General features: G+C 29.1%; 7 protein-coding genes across 7 annotated transcripts; 5 read left to right on the forward strand and 2 right to left on the reverse strand.

Moving 5' to 3' along the window:
• Positions 1 to 58: 58 nt before the first annotated feature.
• Positions 59 to 2,309, reverse strand: EIN_201160 (leucine rich repeat containing protein BspA family protein; the record flags this gene model as incomplete). Its single annotated transcript, XM_004256344.1, has 5 exons — positions 59 to 89; positions 113 to 188; positions 363 to 427; positions 550 to 575; positions 756 to 2,309. Coding segments are annotated over 5 exons (1,752 nt in total), but the record flags the coding sequence as incomplete, so codon positions are not given.
• A 1,335-nt stretch (positions 2,310 to 3,644) lies between these two features.
• EIN_201170 (hypothetical protein) lies at positions 3,645 to 6,282 on the forward strand (the record flags this gene model as incomplete). Its single annotated transcript, XM_004256345.1, has 2 exons — positions 3,645 to 4,535; positions 4,645 to 6,282. 2 exons carry the CDS (start codon positions 3,645 to 3,647, stop codon positions 6,280 to 6,282), a joined length of 2,529 nt encoding a protein of 842 aa, XP_004256393.1.
• A 380-nt stretch (positions 6,283 to 6,662) lies between these two features.
• On the forward strand, positions 6,663 to 8,060 carry EIN_201180 (hypothetical protein; the record flags this gene model as incomplete). The annotated part of the gene is made up of 4 exons (XM_004256346.1): positions 6,663 to 7,467; positions 7,494 to 7,684; positions 7,734 to 7,743; positions 7,786 to 8,060. The coding sequence occupies 4 exons, from the start codon at positions 6,663 to 6,665 to the stop codon at positions 8,058 to 8,060; spliced, it is 1,281 nt and encodes a 426-aa protein (XP_004256394.1).
• Positions 8,061 to 10,439: 2,379 nt separating this feature from the next.
• On the reverse strand, positions 10,440 to 11,177 carry EIN_201190 (hypothetical protein; the record flags this gene model as incomplete). Its single annotated transcript, XM_004256347.1, has 1 exon — positions 10,440 to 11,177. One exon carries the CDS (start codon positions 11,175 to 11,177, stop codon positions 10,440 to 10,442), a length of 738 nt encoding a protein of 245 aa, XP_004256395.1.
• Positions 11,178 to 14,962: 3,785 nt separating this feature from the next.
• EIN_201200 (hypothetical protein) lies at positions 14,963 to 15,829 on the forward strand (the record flags this gene model as incomplete). Its single annotated transcript, XM_004256348.1, has 1 exon — positions 14,963 to 15,829. The coding sequence occupies one exon, from the start codon at positions 14,963 to 14,965 to the stop codon at positions 15,827 to 15,829; it is 867 nt and encodes a 288-aa protein (XP_004256396.1).
• Positions 15,830 to 15,991: 162 nt separating this feature from the next.
• On the forward strand, positions 15,992 to 18,188 carry EIN_201210 (hypothetical protein; the record flags this gene model as incomplete). Its single annotated transcript, XM_004256349.1, has 3 exons — positions 15,992 to 16,066; positions 16,273 to 17,194; positions 17,251 to 18,188. 3 exons carry the CDS (start codon positions 15,992 to 15,994, stop codon positions 18,186 to 18,188), a joined length of 1,935 nt encoding a protein of 644 aa, XP_004256397.1.
• Positions 18,189 to 18,267: 79 nt separating this feature from the next.
• On the forward strand, positions 18,268 to 18,624 carry EIN_201220 (hypothetical protein; the record flags this gene model as incomplete). The annotated part of the gene is made up of 1 exon (XM_004256350.1): positions 18,268 to 18,624. The coding sequence occupies one exon, from the start codon at positions 18,268 to 18,270 to the stop codon at positions 18,622 to 18,624; it is 357 nt and encodes a 118-aa protein (XP_004256398.1).
• Positions 18,625 to 19,381: the final 757 nt, after the last annotated feature.

Here is a 19,381-nt window from a genome sequence, read left to right on the forward strand (position 1 = left end):
TTGTATAACCATTGTAAGTTCACAAAAATAGACTGATGTTTTTTTGTTATGTCAACACTTTTTTATTTAATAAATTGATGTCGCATTTACTTGAAATTTTTAAAAAACAAACACGTGTTTAAGTTGTAAAACAGACCCTGATAATGTACTTTTATTGACAAATAAATTTAGTGAACTGAAGTTATCAACTATTAGTATAATTTGTTTATCTATGGTATCGGTGTAAATGTTATTATATAAAGTCTTCAAATTTTTTATAGTGTGTTTAAAAACAGAAAACGCCAAATATTTAAAGTTTAATTCAATTTATTTGTGAAAATATGAACATGAATATGGTGCTTGAAAACAAATAGATTAGCAACTTATTGTGTGTTTAATTGCTTTCGGTAGATCCATGTTGTTTGTATTACTCTGCATGACAGTGCTTCTGTTTTAAAACAGAATCAAATAATTGATTTATTATTTTTTACAATTTTAAATATGTATTTTAACGGTTTTTAATAATATGATTACTATATAATTACACAAATAAATAAAAAAAAATCAAACTTATTATGCATATTCAGAACACACCACTAAGAAATAAAATCAGAAATGTTTAGATTTCAATTAAAACATGTTTATTTTTAATAAGGTAAATATTTTAAATGATAAATTAATATATAATCAACCAAACGTTTAAAATTCTTATATTTAAAATCTTTTGCAAACAAGCATATTTTAAAATTGGGAAATAGTTATTTAAGTAGAATCACTTTGGTTTGTGGTGGAAAACAGTTTTTACCTATAGACGTGACACTTGATGGTATTTCCACAATTTTCAGATTATTACATCCACTAAAAGCATAGTCCCCAATTGATTTGACACTTGATGGTATATCCACGTCATTTATATATTTACATCCACTAAAACAATAATTGCCAATAATGATGACACTTGAAGATATACACACACTGGTTATATTGTTACACCCAGCAAAACAGAAATCGCCTATCAATGTTACATTTGATGGTATAATTAGATCGTTTAAGCTCGAACATCTATTAAAACAATAAATACCAAGTGATTCAAGACTTGAAGGTATATCCAGATTGCTAAGACTGCGACATTCACAAAAACAATTATCACCAAGCAACTTGACATTTGCCTTCAATATCACACTGCTTAGAGCAATGCATTGGTTAAAACAATAAATGCCAATTGATGTAACACTCGATGGCACCGCTACATTTCTTAAATTACTACAATTATCAAAACAATACTGCCCAACTGATGTAACACTTTGTGGTATTTCTATTACACTCAAATTACTACATCCACTGAAACAATAATTTCCAAGTGATAATAAATTTGATGACATTTTCACATCTCTCAGTTTTACACATTCGCTGAAACAGTAGTTGTCTATTACAGTCACACTTGACGGGATCACCAAACTGCTCAGATTGTAACATCTGAAAAAACAATAATTGTAAATTCTCACGACAGTTGATGGTATTACCAATTTGCTTAGATTGACACACTGATAAAAACAACTTACATCAATTGATGTGACACTTGATGGTATTTCTACCTCGATGAGACTGCTGCATCCAGAGAAACAGTTGTACCCAATTGATGTCACACTTGGTGCTATATTTACACGGCTTAAAGAACTGCATTCGAAAAAACAGCGATCACTCAATTTTGAGATACTTGATGGGATATCAATGCTATCCAAATTATAACATCTTCCAAAACAGAAATCACCAATTAAAGTGACACTTGGCGGTATTATAATGTGGCTCAAATTGCTACATTTACAGAAACAATCATAACCAATCGATTTAACGTTTGATGGTATATTGACGTTGTTGATGCTATTACAGTCATAATAACAACAGTCATCAAGTGACCTAACGCAGGTAGGGATGGTATTGCCATATTTATTTATGTTGTTGGAAGTGTATGTGACATTTTTGAACTTGATGTTTTTTCCATTGTTTTTGTCAACTGTTTCATAATCAACACTAAACCACACTACTATTTCATAATAATTTTTCTCTGCAACAATTTTGCCTTTTGTGTTGTTTTGGGTGTTGGCAAGAATTTCATTGCCAAAATTTTCGTCTTTTTCAGACCACAGATGAAGTGTCTCGATGTTTGGGAATAACATATTTGTTTTGTGTGTCAATGGAATTGGGTTGAAATGGAACTTTTTTGTGTTTCCATTGTACTTCTTGCAAACCATCTCCAAATTGATAAAGTCTTTGATTGTTGCAAAATACTTTGAAACTATCATGATGTGAAAACTGTCAAGTGTTGCCATGTTATGATTTCAAGATTTAGTTTTAATTTGTGTAAATATACAATTAATATATCTAATAATATAAAGTCGTTAATTTTCTGATTTTTGAATTAAAGTTAGTGATCAAATATTGTCCATTTTTTACAATAACACACAAAAAACCAGTTAAATAACACAAAATTGGTTTAGAACTCGAACTTTTGAAGAATAAAAAAGCGAAATAATGTTATTTCGGCATTTTGAAAAATTGCTTAATATACCACATTTTGGTTTAAAAAACCCTGTTTTTTACTTGTTTGTGGAATTGACATTTTTGATTTTTTTTGTTTTATCTAAATTTATTATCATTGACTAAAAAGCCACAATAAAGTTTACTATTTCTTCATTGTATAATTTACATTTCAAAAAAGTATTCTAAAAGAATAAACATTACAGTCAAAGGCGTCTATATGTCGTAATTTTAATTATAGAAATTGCTTATTTGTCACACAACCGCCGATTACTCGATGTATGACAATGAAATATTCTGTTCTCAAATTTGTAACTTTTGTTGAATTAAAAACCTTTTTTATAAATAATAATTATTAATATTCAAAATAACTTACAACAAAATTCACTTATTCTGAACAAATAGACACCTTTGACTGTAATTCAATTTTTATCTAATATTTGATTATTTTTAACTATAAAAACATCGTTTTTATATATGAATAATTACAATTTACTATTACAAATTCACTTACTTAAAATAATCAACAACAAAAAACAAACAAGTAAATATCATTTTTGATTTAATTATTTATTGATGTATTAGTAACCCATCTATTATTATTTAGTATTTTTTATTATCTTTTATCGAATAGATTTTTACATGAAATTGTTATCTTACAAGATATTGAAAATTTTACTTTCAAAATAGATTTTTAAATTTGTGAAATATTGATTTTGTTTTTTAAAGTGTTTTTAATAACATACACGTTTTTATGATAATTTGTTTTCTTAGTTTAAAAAACAACATTTTATTTTAAATGTTATTTTATGTTTTTGTTTTTTTATATTTTAATTAATAACGATGTGTGTAATATTGAATAAATAACACGTGTTGTTTATTTATTAAACTCGGAAATAATTACACTTTTGATATTTTGATTTTATTAAAAATAATCGATTTTAATTCAATCAATACAAACGAAAACAAGATGATTGATATACAAATAAAATTGAAATTTATACACAATTATAGAGTTTATATGAGTTGTTGTGTAGTTTAACAATAAATGTGTAATTACAGACCAATCATTTATCACAACATGTTTTATATATTAAAATGAATTATTAGTTACCACAAACATCATAATGGACACAAATTGCAACACCGATGCTACCGAAAAAATAGATGATGCGACACCAGAAGAACAGATGCACAGCTCAGAAGACACTGAAGGTGATGACGAGGCAGCACAATTATTTTTGACCATGTTTACACATTCATCAGAAGGTAATCAAGCAAATAACGCAAATGACGGTGTTGATTTAACATCCACTTTTGTTGCTCCAGAAGCAAAAACAATCAAAGAGAGTGAATTCAAATACCACACGTTTGATTCATTTACAATTCCAAGTCATATCCAATCAATTGAAAAATATGCTTTCAGTTTTTGCACAAATTTAAAAAGTATTGTTATTCCAGAATCGGTGACCTCAATTGGCGAATACGCTTTCAACCAATGTCCGCTGACTTCCATTGTAATTTCCAAAAACATGACTTCGTTATCCGATGGCGTGTTTTGTGGAAACAAACTTGTTTCGTTCACGGTTCCTGATAACATTCAAAGTCTTGGGTCAAGTGTACTGTATTCCAATACGGTTTCTTCACTGGAAATATCTGATAACCCCAAAAGCCTTGACTTGAATGCGTTCACTTCAATTGAGTTATCTGACAACGTGACTACAATTGGGTCGGATGCTTTCAGTGGACTTGACAAATTGGTTCACATCAGACTGTCGAACAAATTAACTGAACTCCCAAAAAATGCATTCAAAGACGACCGAAGTTTGAAAAGTGTTGTTATTCCGATGAGTGTGACTAAACTTGGGGAGAGCTGTTTTGAGAATTGTCCACTTGATGGTGACAACGTGTTTAAAATACACAAGCACATTGAAGTTGTTGAAGATGGTGCTTTTGAGAACTGCAAATTCAAGGAAGTTCTTAATCGAAGGAAACATCAAAGAAATATCAAAGAATATGTTTATTAATTGTAAAAATCTCTCAAAAGTGACACTTCCAGACAGTGTTACCAAAATAGATAATTTTGCGTTTGATCATTGTGGATTTGACAAAGTCTTTTTCCCAAAGAATTTGAAGGAATTTGGGGAACATGTCTTTTCAGACAACGTCAATATCACTGAACTGGTTTGGGATCAGAAATTCACACGAATTCCAGACCGTATTGTCTATGGGTGTGTTAACATCTCAAGAATAGAAATACCAACTACTGTCACTTCAATCGGCGAATTTGCGTTCAATGAATGCAAATCACTTGAAACGCTTGTCATTCCAGATTCGGTTGTTGAGTTTGGTATGTTTGTTTGTCAAGATTGTGAGAAATTGAGAAGTGTCACACTTCCTACCGGCATTACTGCTATTCCACAGGGTCTCTTTTCGCGTTGTGGAAATTTGAGCGAAATCAAAAACATGGAGAATGTCACAGAAGTCGGTCGAGAAGCTTTCAAAGGTACAAAAAAACTCTTTACACGTGGCATCCCACAAAACTTGAAGAAAATAGGCATCAGAGCATTTTCAGACTGTGACATTGAAGAGTTGGTAATACCAAACTCAGAGATGGATGAAGGTGCTTTTGTTCAAAACAACAAATTAACGAAAGTTGTCATTACAGAAGGCGTGAAAACACTTCCACAACGCTGTTTTGCTGAATGCCCAAATCTGAAGGTTGTTGTGATACCAAACAGTGTTGAGTCGATTGGATACGAATGTTTCAGTGGTTATGCCAGTCTTGAAGAAATCACCATCCCAAAGAGTGTCAAAACGATAGAGGGGTACTCATTCAATCATTGCACTCAATTGAGAAAGGTGGACATTGACAAATCGTTGGTGTGTGGAAGAGATGTGTTTCTTGATTGTCCAAATCTTGTGAAATTCAATGTTATTGAAAAAGTGAATCAATTTACTGGGACTGTTGCTGTCATTTCCGCTACAATTGTTGCAATAGAAGACGGCGCATTTGAAAACAACGACAAATTAGAAAAAGTGGTCATGCCAGACACCATCAATTATGTGGGAGGAAAGTGCTTTAAGAACTGCACTAAATTGAGTAAAGTTGTTCTTTCCAAAAATGTTGATATTTTGAATAACGAGGCATTTGCTGGGTGTGTCAGTCTCAAGGAAATTGTCCTTCCAAACAGTTTGTGCATCATCAAGAAATCTGTTTTTAGTGGGTGCAAAAACCTCACCAAAATTGTGATTCCAGAAAACGTCGAGCTTATTAAAAAACGCGCTTTTGAGAATTGTGAAAAACTTGAAGGTGTTGTATTTCCAAACAAATTGGGACAGCTTGAAGAATCGGTCTTTGCTAACTGCAAAAGTTTGAAAGAAGTCGTCTTCCCAGAACAACTTGGACTTGTTGGGAATAGGTGTTTCCAAAATTGCGAAAAACTCGATAAACTTGTGTTAAATGAACACATGAATTTGATTGGAAATCTTGTGTTTGGTGTTTGTGTAAGTCTCAAAGAGGTTGCATATTCATATCCATTCGTTACATTCAGATGCTTTGATGGGTGTATAAATCTTGAAAATGTGAAATTGGGAAATAAAGTATTTCAAATAGATAAATGGGCTTTTAGAAATTGCAAATCGTTGAAAGAAATTACTCTACCTGAAAGTTTGAAAAGTGTCAACGAGAAAAAGGCTTTTGAAGGGTGTGACAATTTGAAAAAGATTATCTACCCAGAAAACTATAAAAAGGAAACAAAATAATAAATCATGCCTTTATTTTATAAATTAAACCAGACTTATATGGTTTAATTTGGTTTACTTTTTTTATCATGATATTATAATATAGTTTAATTATAACAATAAAAAACTATTTAAAAATACTATTAAAATTGAAAAAATATAAATTAAATAATTTAATAATTATAATTATTAGATACAATTTAAATCATCAAATTTAGCGAATTACAAAAATTGTAAAAAATATTAAATTTTCTATAATTTATTATTTATTTTAGTATTTTTTAAATAGAAAAAAGTCGATTTTAAAAATAATTCAAATAATATTAGTATTATTTTGTACAAAAAACTACACATACTGAACAAAACATTATTTGAATATTTACAAACTCGAATTCATACACATGATTAACCGTTTTCAACTTTTCAATTTATGTTTATTTCTTTCGGTTCTGTGTTTTATTTTACTGGCCATATTGTCTGTGAGTGAGAAACGAAATAAAAGACTGAGATACTCCGTTTCAAACGAGCATTTTGATTATGAAATGAATATGGTAAAAATCGCATTTAAAGATGAGGAAACTCTCATGGAACAGCCGCGCTATGACCCCGACTCAGTTCCCACGTTTACCGAAGAACAACTCAAAGAATACACCAAGAACTTTCCTGACAAACACTCAACACAACATGACAATTTAGATCCTTTCATGTTTACAACAGAAGGCGCACAAGATTTAATTGACGAGAAAAAGATGTTCAAAAAAGCACTTTCAAAGTGCAAATATTGCAACAAGTTCCCAACAAATCAGACTGAAATTGACTTGCAAAAGATGGATGACATCCCAGAGATGTGCAATGGCCGCATCGATGCTGTGTGGATATGGGTGAATGGCAGTGACCCGACATGGTGTTCCAATTTAAATCGATATGCGCACACTATCGACTTCACAAGATATCGCGATTCAAGAGTTCTGAAATACTCGGTGAGAAGTGTTTCAAAGTACTTGCCATACATCAAAAACCACTTTTTGGTTACCGCCGACCAAGTCCCTGACTTTATTGAGTCGCCCTGTAATTTGACGCATTTCAGGATCACCAAAAACGACATGACACTCGAGGTGATACCACACAGTGATTTAATCAGTGATGCAATTCTGCCAACATTCAATTCAGAAGCAATCGAAACGTATTGTTCAAAATCCCAAACTTGTCCGAGTGCTTTGTCTTTCTGGGAGACGACTTTTTCTTCTATCGACCAACACCACCTACTTTCTATGCCAAAGAAGACAAACTTGTGATACACACAGAACAGAAAATGCCCGTCGATAGCAAACCTTTTGCAAATAACCAATTTTGGAGTTGCATGTTCCATTCGAACAGTCTCATCAACACGTATTTCGAAAAAGATCCAAACCACTCGAATATGGTCATGTCACACACCCCACACTTGTTCAGAAAAAGCATATTAAAAGAAGTCGAAGTGGCGTTTCTAAGTGAAACTAACAAACAAAGAAAAACCAAATTCAGAAGGTGGGACAGCACAAATTGGTCGTTCTTGTATGGCAACTATGTCTTGTCAAAAGGACTTGGTCAATGTCGAACAAGATAACAAATCCACATTCCTTTCTATGAGAGATGACCACACGTGGAACGTCATGCAGAAAATAATTGCAAACGAAACACAACCATATGCAATTGGTGTGAACGACGAGATGAATGAAAAGAATTTCGAAAAGGAAATGAGGTACATCCACAGGTGGTTTGAAAATAAATACAACGACAAAACTGTTTTTGAAAAGTAAAACCAATAAATAATTTGTATTGTTTTGTTTTTTGTTTGTATTGACAAATTTATTATATCACATCGTCGTGTTGTTTAAAAATATATTTGAATTTGAACTAATTTAACAATTAAAACAATCAAAATGTTGTTTGTTATAATAACTGTGATATGATTGTATATTTGATAATATATGTTATGTACAATTTTCATCAAACAATTGGTTGTGTATTATTGTTATTAAAAATAAATTGTAATATAAAAAACAAAAAAAGATTAAGTCTACTCATTTTTATCAATTTAATATAAAACTCATAGAGATAGTAATAACGAATAATTGCACTTTTTTATATCAATACAACAAAAACGAGTTTTTATAACTTAATCAGAATATCAGTATTAAAACAATATCATGTAAACGCGTATATGATTGAACAAAAAAAACTTAATAATATATAGTGACTAAAAACACGTCATATAAACAATAAAAACAGTTGTAAAAATCAAAACCATGTTTTTATAATTTTTATTATAATTTCTGTTGTAACTCGATAATCAAAATTCAACCAGTTTCATTCTTACCAGTTAAAATTGATAATAAACTATAATAATAAACAGACTAACACATGAAATAACATTTTTGTTATATTATTGACCTGTTTTTACATTATTCTATAACTATTTTAAATATTTTTCTTTTTGACTTGTTTGATGATATATACATATTAAACAATAAAAAACAACAAAGACAAACAATGAACTCGTGATTGCCCTTTTTAATGACCATTTATTATTGGTTCAGTGTTATTTAAAGTGTTTAGTTAATTATTATCACTGTTTAGTTATTTATGTAATCAAATTTTATAAATATTATAATTAATTTATTATAAATTTATTACAATTACTATTAAAATTGATAATAAAATATAAAATAATATCATTGTTTAATAACATCATAAAAAGTTATTAAAAACAAAAAACAACCAATAATCTAAATTAAAGATAATAAGATTTAAAACATTTGCTTTATTATTCGTAAAGTAATTCGTATTTTTTGCAATAATTGTATACTTATTCGATAATTATTGAAAACTAAACGTTACTTTTTAAATAAAATATAATTAAAATACTGTAATTCAATTATGTAATTTTTGTAAATTGTTTCGAATTAATGCGCAATCAGAGCATTATTTCAGGTATGTCAATATAATCTATATAAGATTGGTTATTAAACCATATACTGAAATGAAACCCATAATAAATTAAACGCCATTGTGCTCGCTCATCTGAGATAAATAATTTCCAGAAGTTGAGTCGGTCTTATTTATTGGATTTTGGTTTTATAATCAAATTCCACAGTAAAAGACCAAGAAAACGGAGTAAACTAAAGTTGAACATTAATATGTTTAAATATCGTGAATCCGATATTTTATATCCAAATACATTTTTAGTGTTTTGCCTTTTTTTTCTATCAGTGATTTCACTAAAACAATTCTAAAACAACAAAAATGTTTTTTAATTATTAAATTTGCTAATATTAAACAATGAAATTTTAATACGTTTAATAATTAAAATTTAATGAATATTATAAGATAATATAAAAATAATATAAATATGTTGTTTTTAATTTCTCTGTCATTAGAACACTTTGAATCAACACTTTGATAAATATGATATGATTGTTAATATCTACTCTTATCTATAAAGTACATTTTTGAAAAAAAAACATTCTTATCACAAAACGTGAATAATGACACAATTACAAAAGTATTGATATTTTTTACATCTCATTGGCATTACATTTTTAAACATTTTTGATGTTTTTGTATTTAATTGTCTTGTTAGATAACACTTTAATTCGATTTATATCAATATAAACAATGTTATATATTTATAAAATTGTAATCTATCAAACTGCATTAATGATATATATATATTAATATGTGACTCAAAAACAACGTTAACATGTTTTTTTTAAATACAAAAACAAAATGTGTTAAATTAAATATTGTCTTTTGGGTAAAGAAAATAAATTTTATAGAACAAATTCGATATTTTTCCTTAATTATTAAAACTTATAGTATTTTGGAATAAACTCATCAATAACTTAATTAAAACAGTTTTGACAATCTTTATTTATATTAAGAATATTCAAAACGAATAAATAACAATTTGTTTTTTAGTTAATAGATTGCTTGTTGATAATCGTAATATTTGATCAATAACAATTTGTTTGGTTAATCAAGTAATACAATTACATACACATATGGTATATTAATGAAAATAAGCTAATAAAAAATAATAAACAAAATCAAAAAAAGCGTTGGTTAAATAAAATACACTTTTTTATTAAATAGATATCATAATTTTATAACAATTTAAATAAGTAAACAACTGGTTATCACATCCAGAATTTTGAATAATACGATTTAGGTTTTTCGTATCCAATATGTTTGGCCGTGTTAAACATCACAGTGGACATATTTAGAAAGTCGTCCATATAGCACGAATAGGCGTCGACACAAACACCCCACTTTATATATTTGTGAAACTTCTCAACTTTTTTAAACTCCTTTTTACCAAGCATGACCCCAAACAAACTTGCTATACAAAATCCAAGTTGTTTGTCATGAAATTTGTATTTCATATTCTTTTCATCAGCTATCATCGTTTTGATCGCAACGTATTGTCCTTCTTTATAATCTCTAATGGTATTTCGAATGATAGTAAAAAAGTTTTTTTGGACCACTATATCGTCTTCCAGAAACATCAAAAAGTCTGCATTTGTTGTCTGCATTGCATATCGTGCAAGTGTGAATGCATAATGATTAATGGTGTTGTCTTTCACAAACCATGAGTATACAGTGCCGTTTCTTTCGTTCACAATATCTTTTCTGTAGTCTATGATCCAACTCTCAAATTTGTCTTGGTACTTAGTCATTCCTGGATCTTCCACTTTGTTTAATGGTATAGAATCCAAAGAGACGTTATACACTTTGATACCATATTGAATCAACCTTGATATTTGCTTGTCAAATGATGGGTAATCACACACCTTTTGACACCCCTTGACAAACATAAAATCAACGGTAAAATTGATGTGGTCATGATTGTAAGCGTGAATAAAATAGTCTATCATTATCTGAATGTAATTATAACGTTTCGGTATGGTTGAGGCAGTGAAAACGATGTGGATGTCCTTTGAAAACACACATTTCGTTGCCAACAACACAAACACCAAAATTGCCATTAAAAATGACAAAGAAAGTCTAAATGATTCATTTAGAGGATTCTTCAAGTGTTATATTTAAATGGGTTGTTGGTCAAAAGCGGTTGTTGTTTTGTTTTAACAATTAAATGTTTTTAAAATTATTAATAAAAGACGTGTTGGAATCGGTTTTTGAATTTTTGTTGACCAATTTCACCTATTTGAATTGGACTTTTTTTATTAATTTATTTAACATATTGATTATAATTATTGTAAACAGAAAATTAGGCAATGTATTTAAGCTTATTTTTACATTTATTATTTTATTGGTTATTCCAAACGTGTGGAGACTAAATATAACAAAACATTTAAAAATGAAACATGAAATCTTTTTGTGATTTAGTTTTATTAACTTTCTTTTAATTTGTTGTAAATTTTTGGTTATTAAAATATCAGTTTTTTTAGTATGGATACTAATGGTCAATGATGTGTGACACAAACTGTTATTTATTGTGATTTACTAAAATTAGACGGCAAATACACGATTTTGGTTAAAATGGTGGCGTAAAATAGAAATTCGTAATTTTATGGAATAATTATAAACAAAATGGTTAAAACACAAGCTAACAATTTGAAAAAATATAGAACATATTAATAAATTGTATTTTTAAAAAGTTTTCAACACCGAAAAATAACAAGCAATTGTTTTATAAAACTATTTGAAGCTATTTGTAAAATTATGCAATTATGACGTGTCGGTGCAACTTTGTTTATAGTACAACTATAATAAATCAATTATTTGTTTTTATGAAACAAAACTGAAAAACACAACATTTTTTAAAACTAATACTCTTATAAAAGTACAATAAACAAAACTATAACTATAGTTGCAAATTTCTTTTCAATTAATTATTTTTGGTCGCACCATTGAATTGTCTTTTTTTACGAAATTTTTGCAGTGAGAAGGTATTTGGATCACACTAAAAGGCTTGTCTCGTTATTGACATGTAATAAACAAGATGTTTAACATCTGTTCCATCACAATCAAAAAACAAACATTTTTGTATGACATTTGGAAGTCTGTTTTTTTATGCTTATTATAAATACAAGCAGTAAAATTTATCATTTAGATATCAATTTAAATAATATGTTGATTTATAACATTTTTATTTTTTTGTAAAGATAAAAAATGCAAAAAATATTTTGAGTTTTTTTGGTATTTTGTTAAATAAACAACAAATAAATATTTGTTAACCATTAAATTGACAATTTTTTTATGAAATTCCAACACTAGAAACATCAATTTTAAAACATTTAAAATTTGTTTGGCCAAGAGTGTAATTAGATGTTTAATAAAAATAATTAATAAGCCTTCCTAGTTCGGTCAGAAAAGCGCCCTCTTTTAACTGTAGTGTTGGTTGTTCTAGCCCCAGGGGTATTTTTTATATCCCTTTTATTATAATCACTTTACATTATAATTGGTTTTAGTTTGAATACTTCATTTTAATTTTAAAAATAAAGCAAAGTATTCGTTTGTTGATTGACTAAAAGCTTTGCAAATGCACACCCAATTCGTGAAAAAAGTTGTCAACTTTCGAATTTGTGTAGGATGGAGACTAAATGGTTAAATTGTTAAGCTGTTATAATTTTTGAGTATCTTAACATTATTTTGATTATCAACTTATCACGTTATTTTTCAAATGGAAATTATAATCATTTTACTTAAAAAATAATTGAAAATGAATGAGGCAAAAAATAAGATGGATGTGACTAAGTTGCATTTATAGTAATTTTAATAACAAAGCAATGAATTAATGTATAGACAATTTGGTTGCTGTTGACTCGATAATTATTGTAGTTTAAAAAATGCTTCAATTTTAAAAGTGATTTGTTATCACAACAATTATTTGAAATTAAAAATTGTGTTTTAGAATACAATTTAAATTTAAATGATTTTTAATATATCACAAATTAGTATAATTGCTATTTCAAAAGGGAAATTCCATTGATCTTTGATATTTGAAATGTACGTTTAACACTTTTGAAACCGATGGTATGATTAAGGACTTCAGACCCAAGTATTCCAAAACATATGAACATCGATTATACTGACTGATTTTTTTGTATTTGTATTTAATAATAAGTTTTATTATCTTATTTGAGATAAAAGATGACATTTGGGTATCAATTGTAATTGTTCTCGTAAATTAGAAATGTATAATTATTGATATGTATTTATAACGACTTTTGTTTTAAAAAACAATGTTAAATAGCTTTAAACTCTGTATAATATTATTATTATAATAACTTGTATTATTAAAATACAAGTTTATTATATTAAAACATAAATCTTGAATACTTATTGTTTTTTGTATTGTAAATTTGATTCTTGAACAATCTTCATTTCTTTAAAAATACGACAAGTATATTTACAAATTGGCATTCAGATCTACGTGCCGCCACATCAGAACTATAAAGATTGAATTGGATTACTAGAGTTTCTATTACATTAAAGCCACAATTCTTCGTTTTACTTGATTGTTTTGGCACGTTTTAAATGCTAAATTCACAAAACACGACTTTTCTTCATTTTTATCACAAACATGTATATACGAAACGTTATACATTTATGATTATTAAATTATTTGTTTTGTTCTTGTAACAAATAATAATTATTTAAACTAAAATCCCGTATTATGTGACACTAATCCTCAATTTTATTTGATTACTTTTAAAAAGTTATAAAAATTTGTTTTTTGTTTTTTGTTTTTTGTTTTTTGTTTTTTGTTTTTTGTTTTTTGTTTTTTGTTTTTTGTTTTTTGTTTTTTGTTTTTTGTTTTTTGTTTTTTGTTTTTTGTTTTTTGTTTTTTGTTTTTTGTTTTTTGTTTTTTGTTTTTTGTTTTTTGTTTTTTGTTTTTTGTTTTTTGTTTTTTGTTTTTTGTTTTTTGTTTTTTGTTTTTTGTTTTTTGTTTTTTGTTTTTTGTTTTTTGTTTTTTGTTTTTTGTTTTTTATAAACAAGAATGTAAACGGATTTTCGTCAATAATCAATTGGTTTATTTTTATTATAATTAATTATACTTTAATAGTATTTTTTTAATTGTTATTTTTCAAAATGAGTATCATATTTCTAATATAAATTAATAATCTTTTTAGTATAAATTATAATAAAGAAGTTATAATTCCACTAAAACCACAAAAAGCAGAAAGATTTTTCGATTGAAAATTTGTGAATTTGACTCGCAATTTGATAAATTACAAACTCGAAGAACATTAAATTCGTAATTGTTTGGGTTGATTTTCCATGTTATTTTTCATTAAAATCGGGAAATTGGTAACCCTCAATAATAATGATTTGGTTTTGATTCGCTGAATTATTGTTGACCAAATTATTAGTTTCAACAACCAGTTACATTTCGGGACCAATCCTTTAAAAATTTTTAAAACAAAGAAATAATGTGAAAAGTGATACAATTGTAAAAGCGTGTTAATCTATTAATAAAACAAAACTTCCAAACTTTAAAAAAATTTCAAAAATATAAAAACGTCCTGTATTTTTATCAATCGTTTGGATTGCCCAATCTATTGCGATTTCTGGTGTTTTTGTTATTAAATTACTTCACCAAAAGTGGTGTTTTCAAAATAATTTTAAAAGCCCATTTTTGCTGCATTTTTATATAGCTTAAAAGGCAGAGTGTCCACTCGTATTCCAAAATTCAATGGGAAACACCTCAACCACATCGTCAGCTCGTTCAACACCAATACCCAAAATGCACAGAAGACACGTCAAAGACTATGATTTGTCACCACAACAAATGTTTTATAAAGTCGACACAATGACTCCAGACTCTATTGAACCAGAAACACAACTCTCTCCGTCTCTTGAAATAAAGGGCAAAACCTACAACAGATCAAAGTCAGACCACTTTCTTGTCAAAAGAGCCAAAAAAGCAAAACTATTGAGACCTTTTTCTAAGGGCACAACACCTCATTCACACAAGAAACAAGAAACTACCTGCCAATTTGTAGAAGACTTGGAAGACTATGAAACTACCATTTTTAACAGAGAAAGAGACTTCATGACAGAAGTCATCAAAAAGACTGGTAACACTCAGTCAAATATCATTTTTGACTCAAGACTCTCTGGAATGGACCAAAGAGAATTGAAAGCTCAAATTGTTGGCAAGGAGAAACTTATATTCCTCTTTGTTTCAAAAACAGGAGAAATTTTTGGGTTCTACCAGAACGATTTGGTGTGTCCACAGAGCAACCAAAATGTACTCAACGCGACGTCAGACAACTTCGTGTTATTTGGAAGACCAAATCCATGGGAAGGACCCGTTTTTATCACACGAAAAGAGGAGAAAATGAATGAAAAGAAGACATTTGTTATTCACCAAGACACTCATGGGATGCTCCTATCTTGCTTCTCTGCTTTTTGGGTTGAGACAAACGGGGATGTCAACTTCAACATGTGCGTTAAAAATTATTACGAAGTCCCACAGACATCCACAAACCCACTCACTGGAAAACCAAACTCAGAAAAAATTGTGTGTGAAAGAATTGCTGTGTTAAAATGTTTTTAAATGTTTGAATTGTTATTTGTCGTGTTTTTTAATTTTAATTTCTTTGAGAACTTTTTGAACTTGAATTGTTAATTTCCAATAAAATAAAAAATAACTCGACCTCATATTAATTGGTTTATTTAAAAATTAAAACTAAAATAATAATTAATTCTTGAAAGTTGGATGAAAAGACTTGACGTGTTTTCAATGCAAATTGTCACAAAATACTTGGTAAATTCCACCGACTTTATTAATGTTGTTTGTGTGTCCAAAAAGTATCAATACTGATATTGATACTTGAGAAAATCAACCCAATACAAATAACACCAAACAACATGAAATTATTCCCAAACAATTAAACACTGAATTTGTTTTCTCCATTCGATATTCAACTCACAAACACAACAATCGAACGACTCCAATTCTCTTATCCTATTTCTTACGACAAATATTTGGAAGAAAAGAAACACTTTAATATTTGTCATTTTGTGAAATACTCAAAAACAGACAGAGAAAAGTATGGCAACACGATCCCTCAAAATGTGTATTGTATCGACAACAACTGTTTTGAAGATTGCGAACAACAAGTGATAAAGATCCCATATAGTGTCCAAGTTATTTTAGATAATGCTTTTGAATACGCACACATCCGAGAAATTGACATACCTAACTCGGTAACATTTCTTGGTGATAACGTGTTTGATAGATGCACTAATTTAACACATGTGGCACTTCCGTCTTCACTCAAATACATCCCTCCGCTTACTTTCAACAGATGCGTGTCTTTAAATAAAGTTGACATACCGTCATCTATCACTGGGTTTGGTTGTGAATGTTTTGGTCGGGGTTGTGGAATAGAGTCCATCGTCGTCACACCAAATATTTGTGTTTCATTTGATGCATTTGAATACTCCAATTTGAATCACATCGAATTTGTTGGGCAATCAATCATAGCAGATAATGTGTGCAACCACTGTTTGTTATTAAAAAGTGTAAAAATGGACACAACCGTGAAGATTATTGGAAGTTACTCCTTTTATCAATGTGAAAAACTTGAAGAAATTGATGTCCCGTCATCACTTCAAATCATCGAAAATTCCGCTTTTAGAAATTGCACTTCTTTACGTAGATTTGTAATTCCACAAGGGCTATTGTATATGGATTCATTAGTATTTTATAATTGCTACAATTTGGAAGAACTGAATTTTCCAGAAAGCACCAAGTTTTGTGGTATTGATACGTTAACCAATTGCACTAAATTAAGTGCACTGACACTTCCAAATTTCAACGGTAAATTGACATTTGCGATCAATAAAGACGAAGAGCAAATAGTTAATAAATTTGGGTATACTGCACTTGATGTTGTTATAGATGTTGACGATGAATGTTTTTTAAATACACCAACAAAGAAGATAAAATTGCAGACGAAAAATTACATGAAGTGAAAACCAATTTAAATTGCGATGAACTTGTGTTGTACAACCTCGAACATTGTAAAGTGTTTGATTTTCATGAGGCAGAAAAAATTGATGGGGAATTTTTCCAATATAATGATTATCTCCAAACGGTGTATTACCCATCAACACTTGTGGACTTTAATTTGAGAAGCATTTATAATGAGGCACAAAACCCCGTTGAAATCTCAGAGAATTGTTGCATTAATATGTACAAATATTTTTCTTATGATACAACTCATAACTTTGTGTTTCCGACATCCATCACCAAAATTGGAAAACACAGCATTTGGTATGGAGTTGAAAATACATTTATAGTACCAAGTACTGTTGTTGAAATAGGCAAGAACACGTTTAGTGAATATAATTATCTTGAAGAACTTGTCATACCAAGCAGTGTCACCAAAATAGGGAAAGGGTTTGTAAGTGGATGTAGCTTGTTGACAAGTCTTGTGTGTGAAAATGGCACCTCGTTTGATTTAAAGAATATCACAGAAAGTGACGATATCATAGTACAAAAGTTGACAGAAAACACCACATTGACCAAATTAGTTTTTCCAAATGGAGTCACTTTTGTGTACAATTATATAATTAAACTCGTTGATTTAAAAGAACTTTCACTTCCTTCGACACTGAAAAAAGCAGACAAATACCTGTTTTCTTATAACAAAAAGTTGACAAAAATAGAAACCAATGGAGTTGATAGAGACATTTTTGTGGTGAGTTACGAATGCCATTTACGACTGAAAGCTCTTGGTTTCAATTTTAACAACATTAAATTAACAGAAGGTGACATGAAAGAGTTTGGGTATGTCTGGGATCCACAATTGTGTTGGCAAGACGAAAGGTTTGTTGAGCTTCAAATGGAAAAATGCAAGTTACACACACCATTGACACATAAAACGAACCCCACCTCAGATACTTAAAATACTCTGCTGATGTGAAAATTGCGACTTGTCACATGAGTGTGTGAAAATGAGTGGCAATGTCAAGTTATATCCACGCATGTTTGTAGACTGTGTAAATTTCACAAGTGTTGTGTTATCAAGAAATGTGGTTAAAATCTCATATTGTTGTTTTGTTAATTGTTTTAATCTGAAAACAATTGAATTGCCAACAAGTGTTACAAAAATATCTGAGCGTTGTTTCGAAGGGTGTGTTTTGTTGACATCCATTTCTTGTAACACAAATGTCATTCTTGGAAGCAAGTGTTTTTGTTCATGTGATAGTCTAGTTAGTATTCCACAGACAAAATACTTCAGAAATCCTGTTTTGAACGGCGTACCTCATAATCTGAAATTGCACTCTTTGATGGACTTGAGACAATCCCACATTGCGCTTTCTTTGGGTGTTATAAATTGAATGAAATACGTATACCAACTTCAGTCACATGTATTGGCAAAGTTGCATTCAAAAATAGTATATCTTTGACATCATTTAACTTTGCAAGTGTGTTACTTGTCGAAGATGGCTGTTTTATGAATTGTGAGAAACTGAAAACAGTCTATTTCAATCAGAAGAATGTTTGTATGAATTTTGGCATTTTTTCTGAATGTATTTCTTTTCAAGAAATATGAATAGGCAATGCGTCTATCACACGTTGCGACTTTGAAGTGAGTTTTACAACAAGTCGTTACCACTTCTATTAAATTGGTGTTGTGTGTAATAATGTCGTTTTAACACGACAAGACGTCGATGCGTTTAACCTGTCAACCGTAAAAATGTATACACTGTGTGGACGAAGGGTGTTTCTTCAACAACAGAAGTCTAACGAAAATCATATTCCCTTCATATTATGTCTATTGGATATAACAGTTGCTTGGGTTGTGTCAAATTAAAAGAAGTTGTTTTACCTGAAGGTATCACAGAAATCCCAGCACATATGTTTGACTTGTGCATATTACTTAGTTTTTAAAGCTATTTTAACTTTTGGTACAAAATTTGTCACTAACTGCTTTTTGTAATTTACCTTATAATAACATTTCAATCACCAAGATAATTTTGAATATGGAAAAGCCCATTGTTATGAAAAATATAATTTAGTGCTTTAAATTGGACTTATATTATTTCATTTAAATTATCAATTTAATATTAAAGTTTCTCAATATTAACAGTTATT

The sequence above is a fragment of the Entamoeba invadens genome (genome assembly GCF_000330505.1).
Source record: "Entamoeba invadens IP1 unplaced genomic scaffold scaff_1105074724991, whole genome shotgun sequence".
Taxonomy (NCBI): domain Eukaryota; phylum Evosea; order Mastigamoebida; family Endamoebidae; genus Entamoeba; species Entamoeba invadens.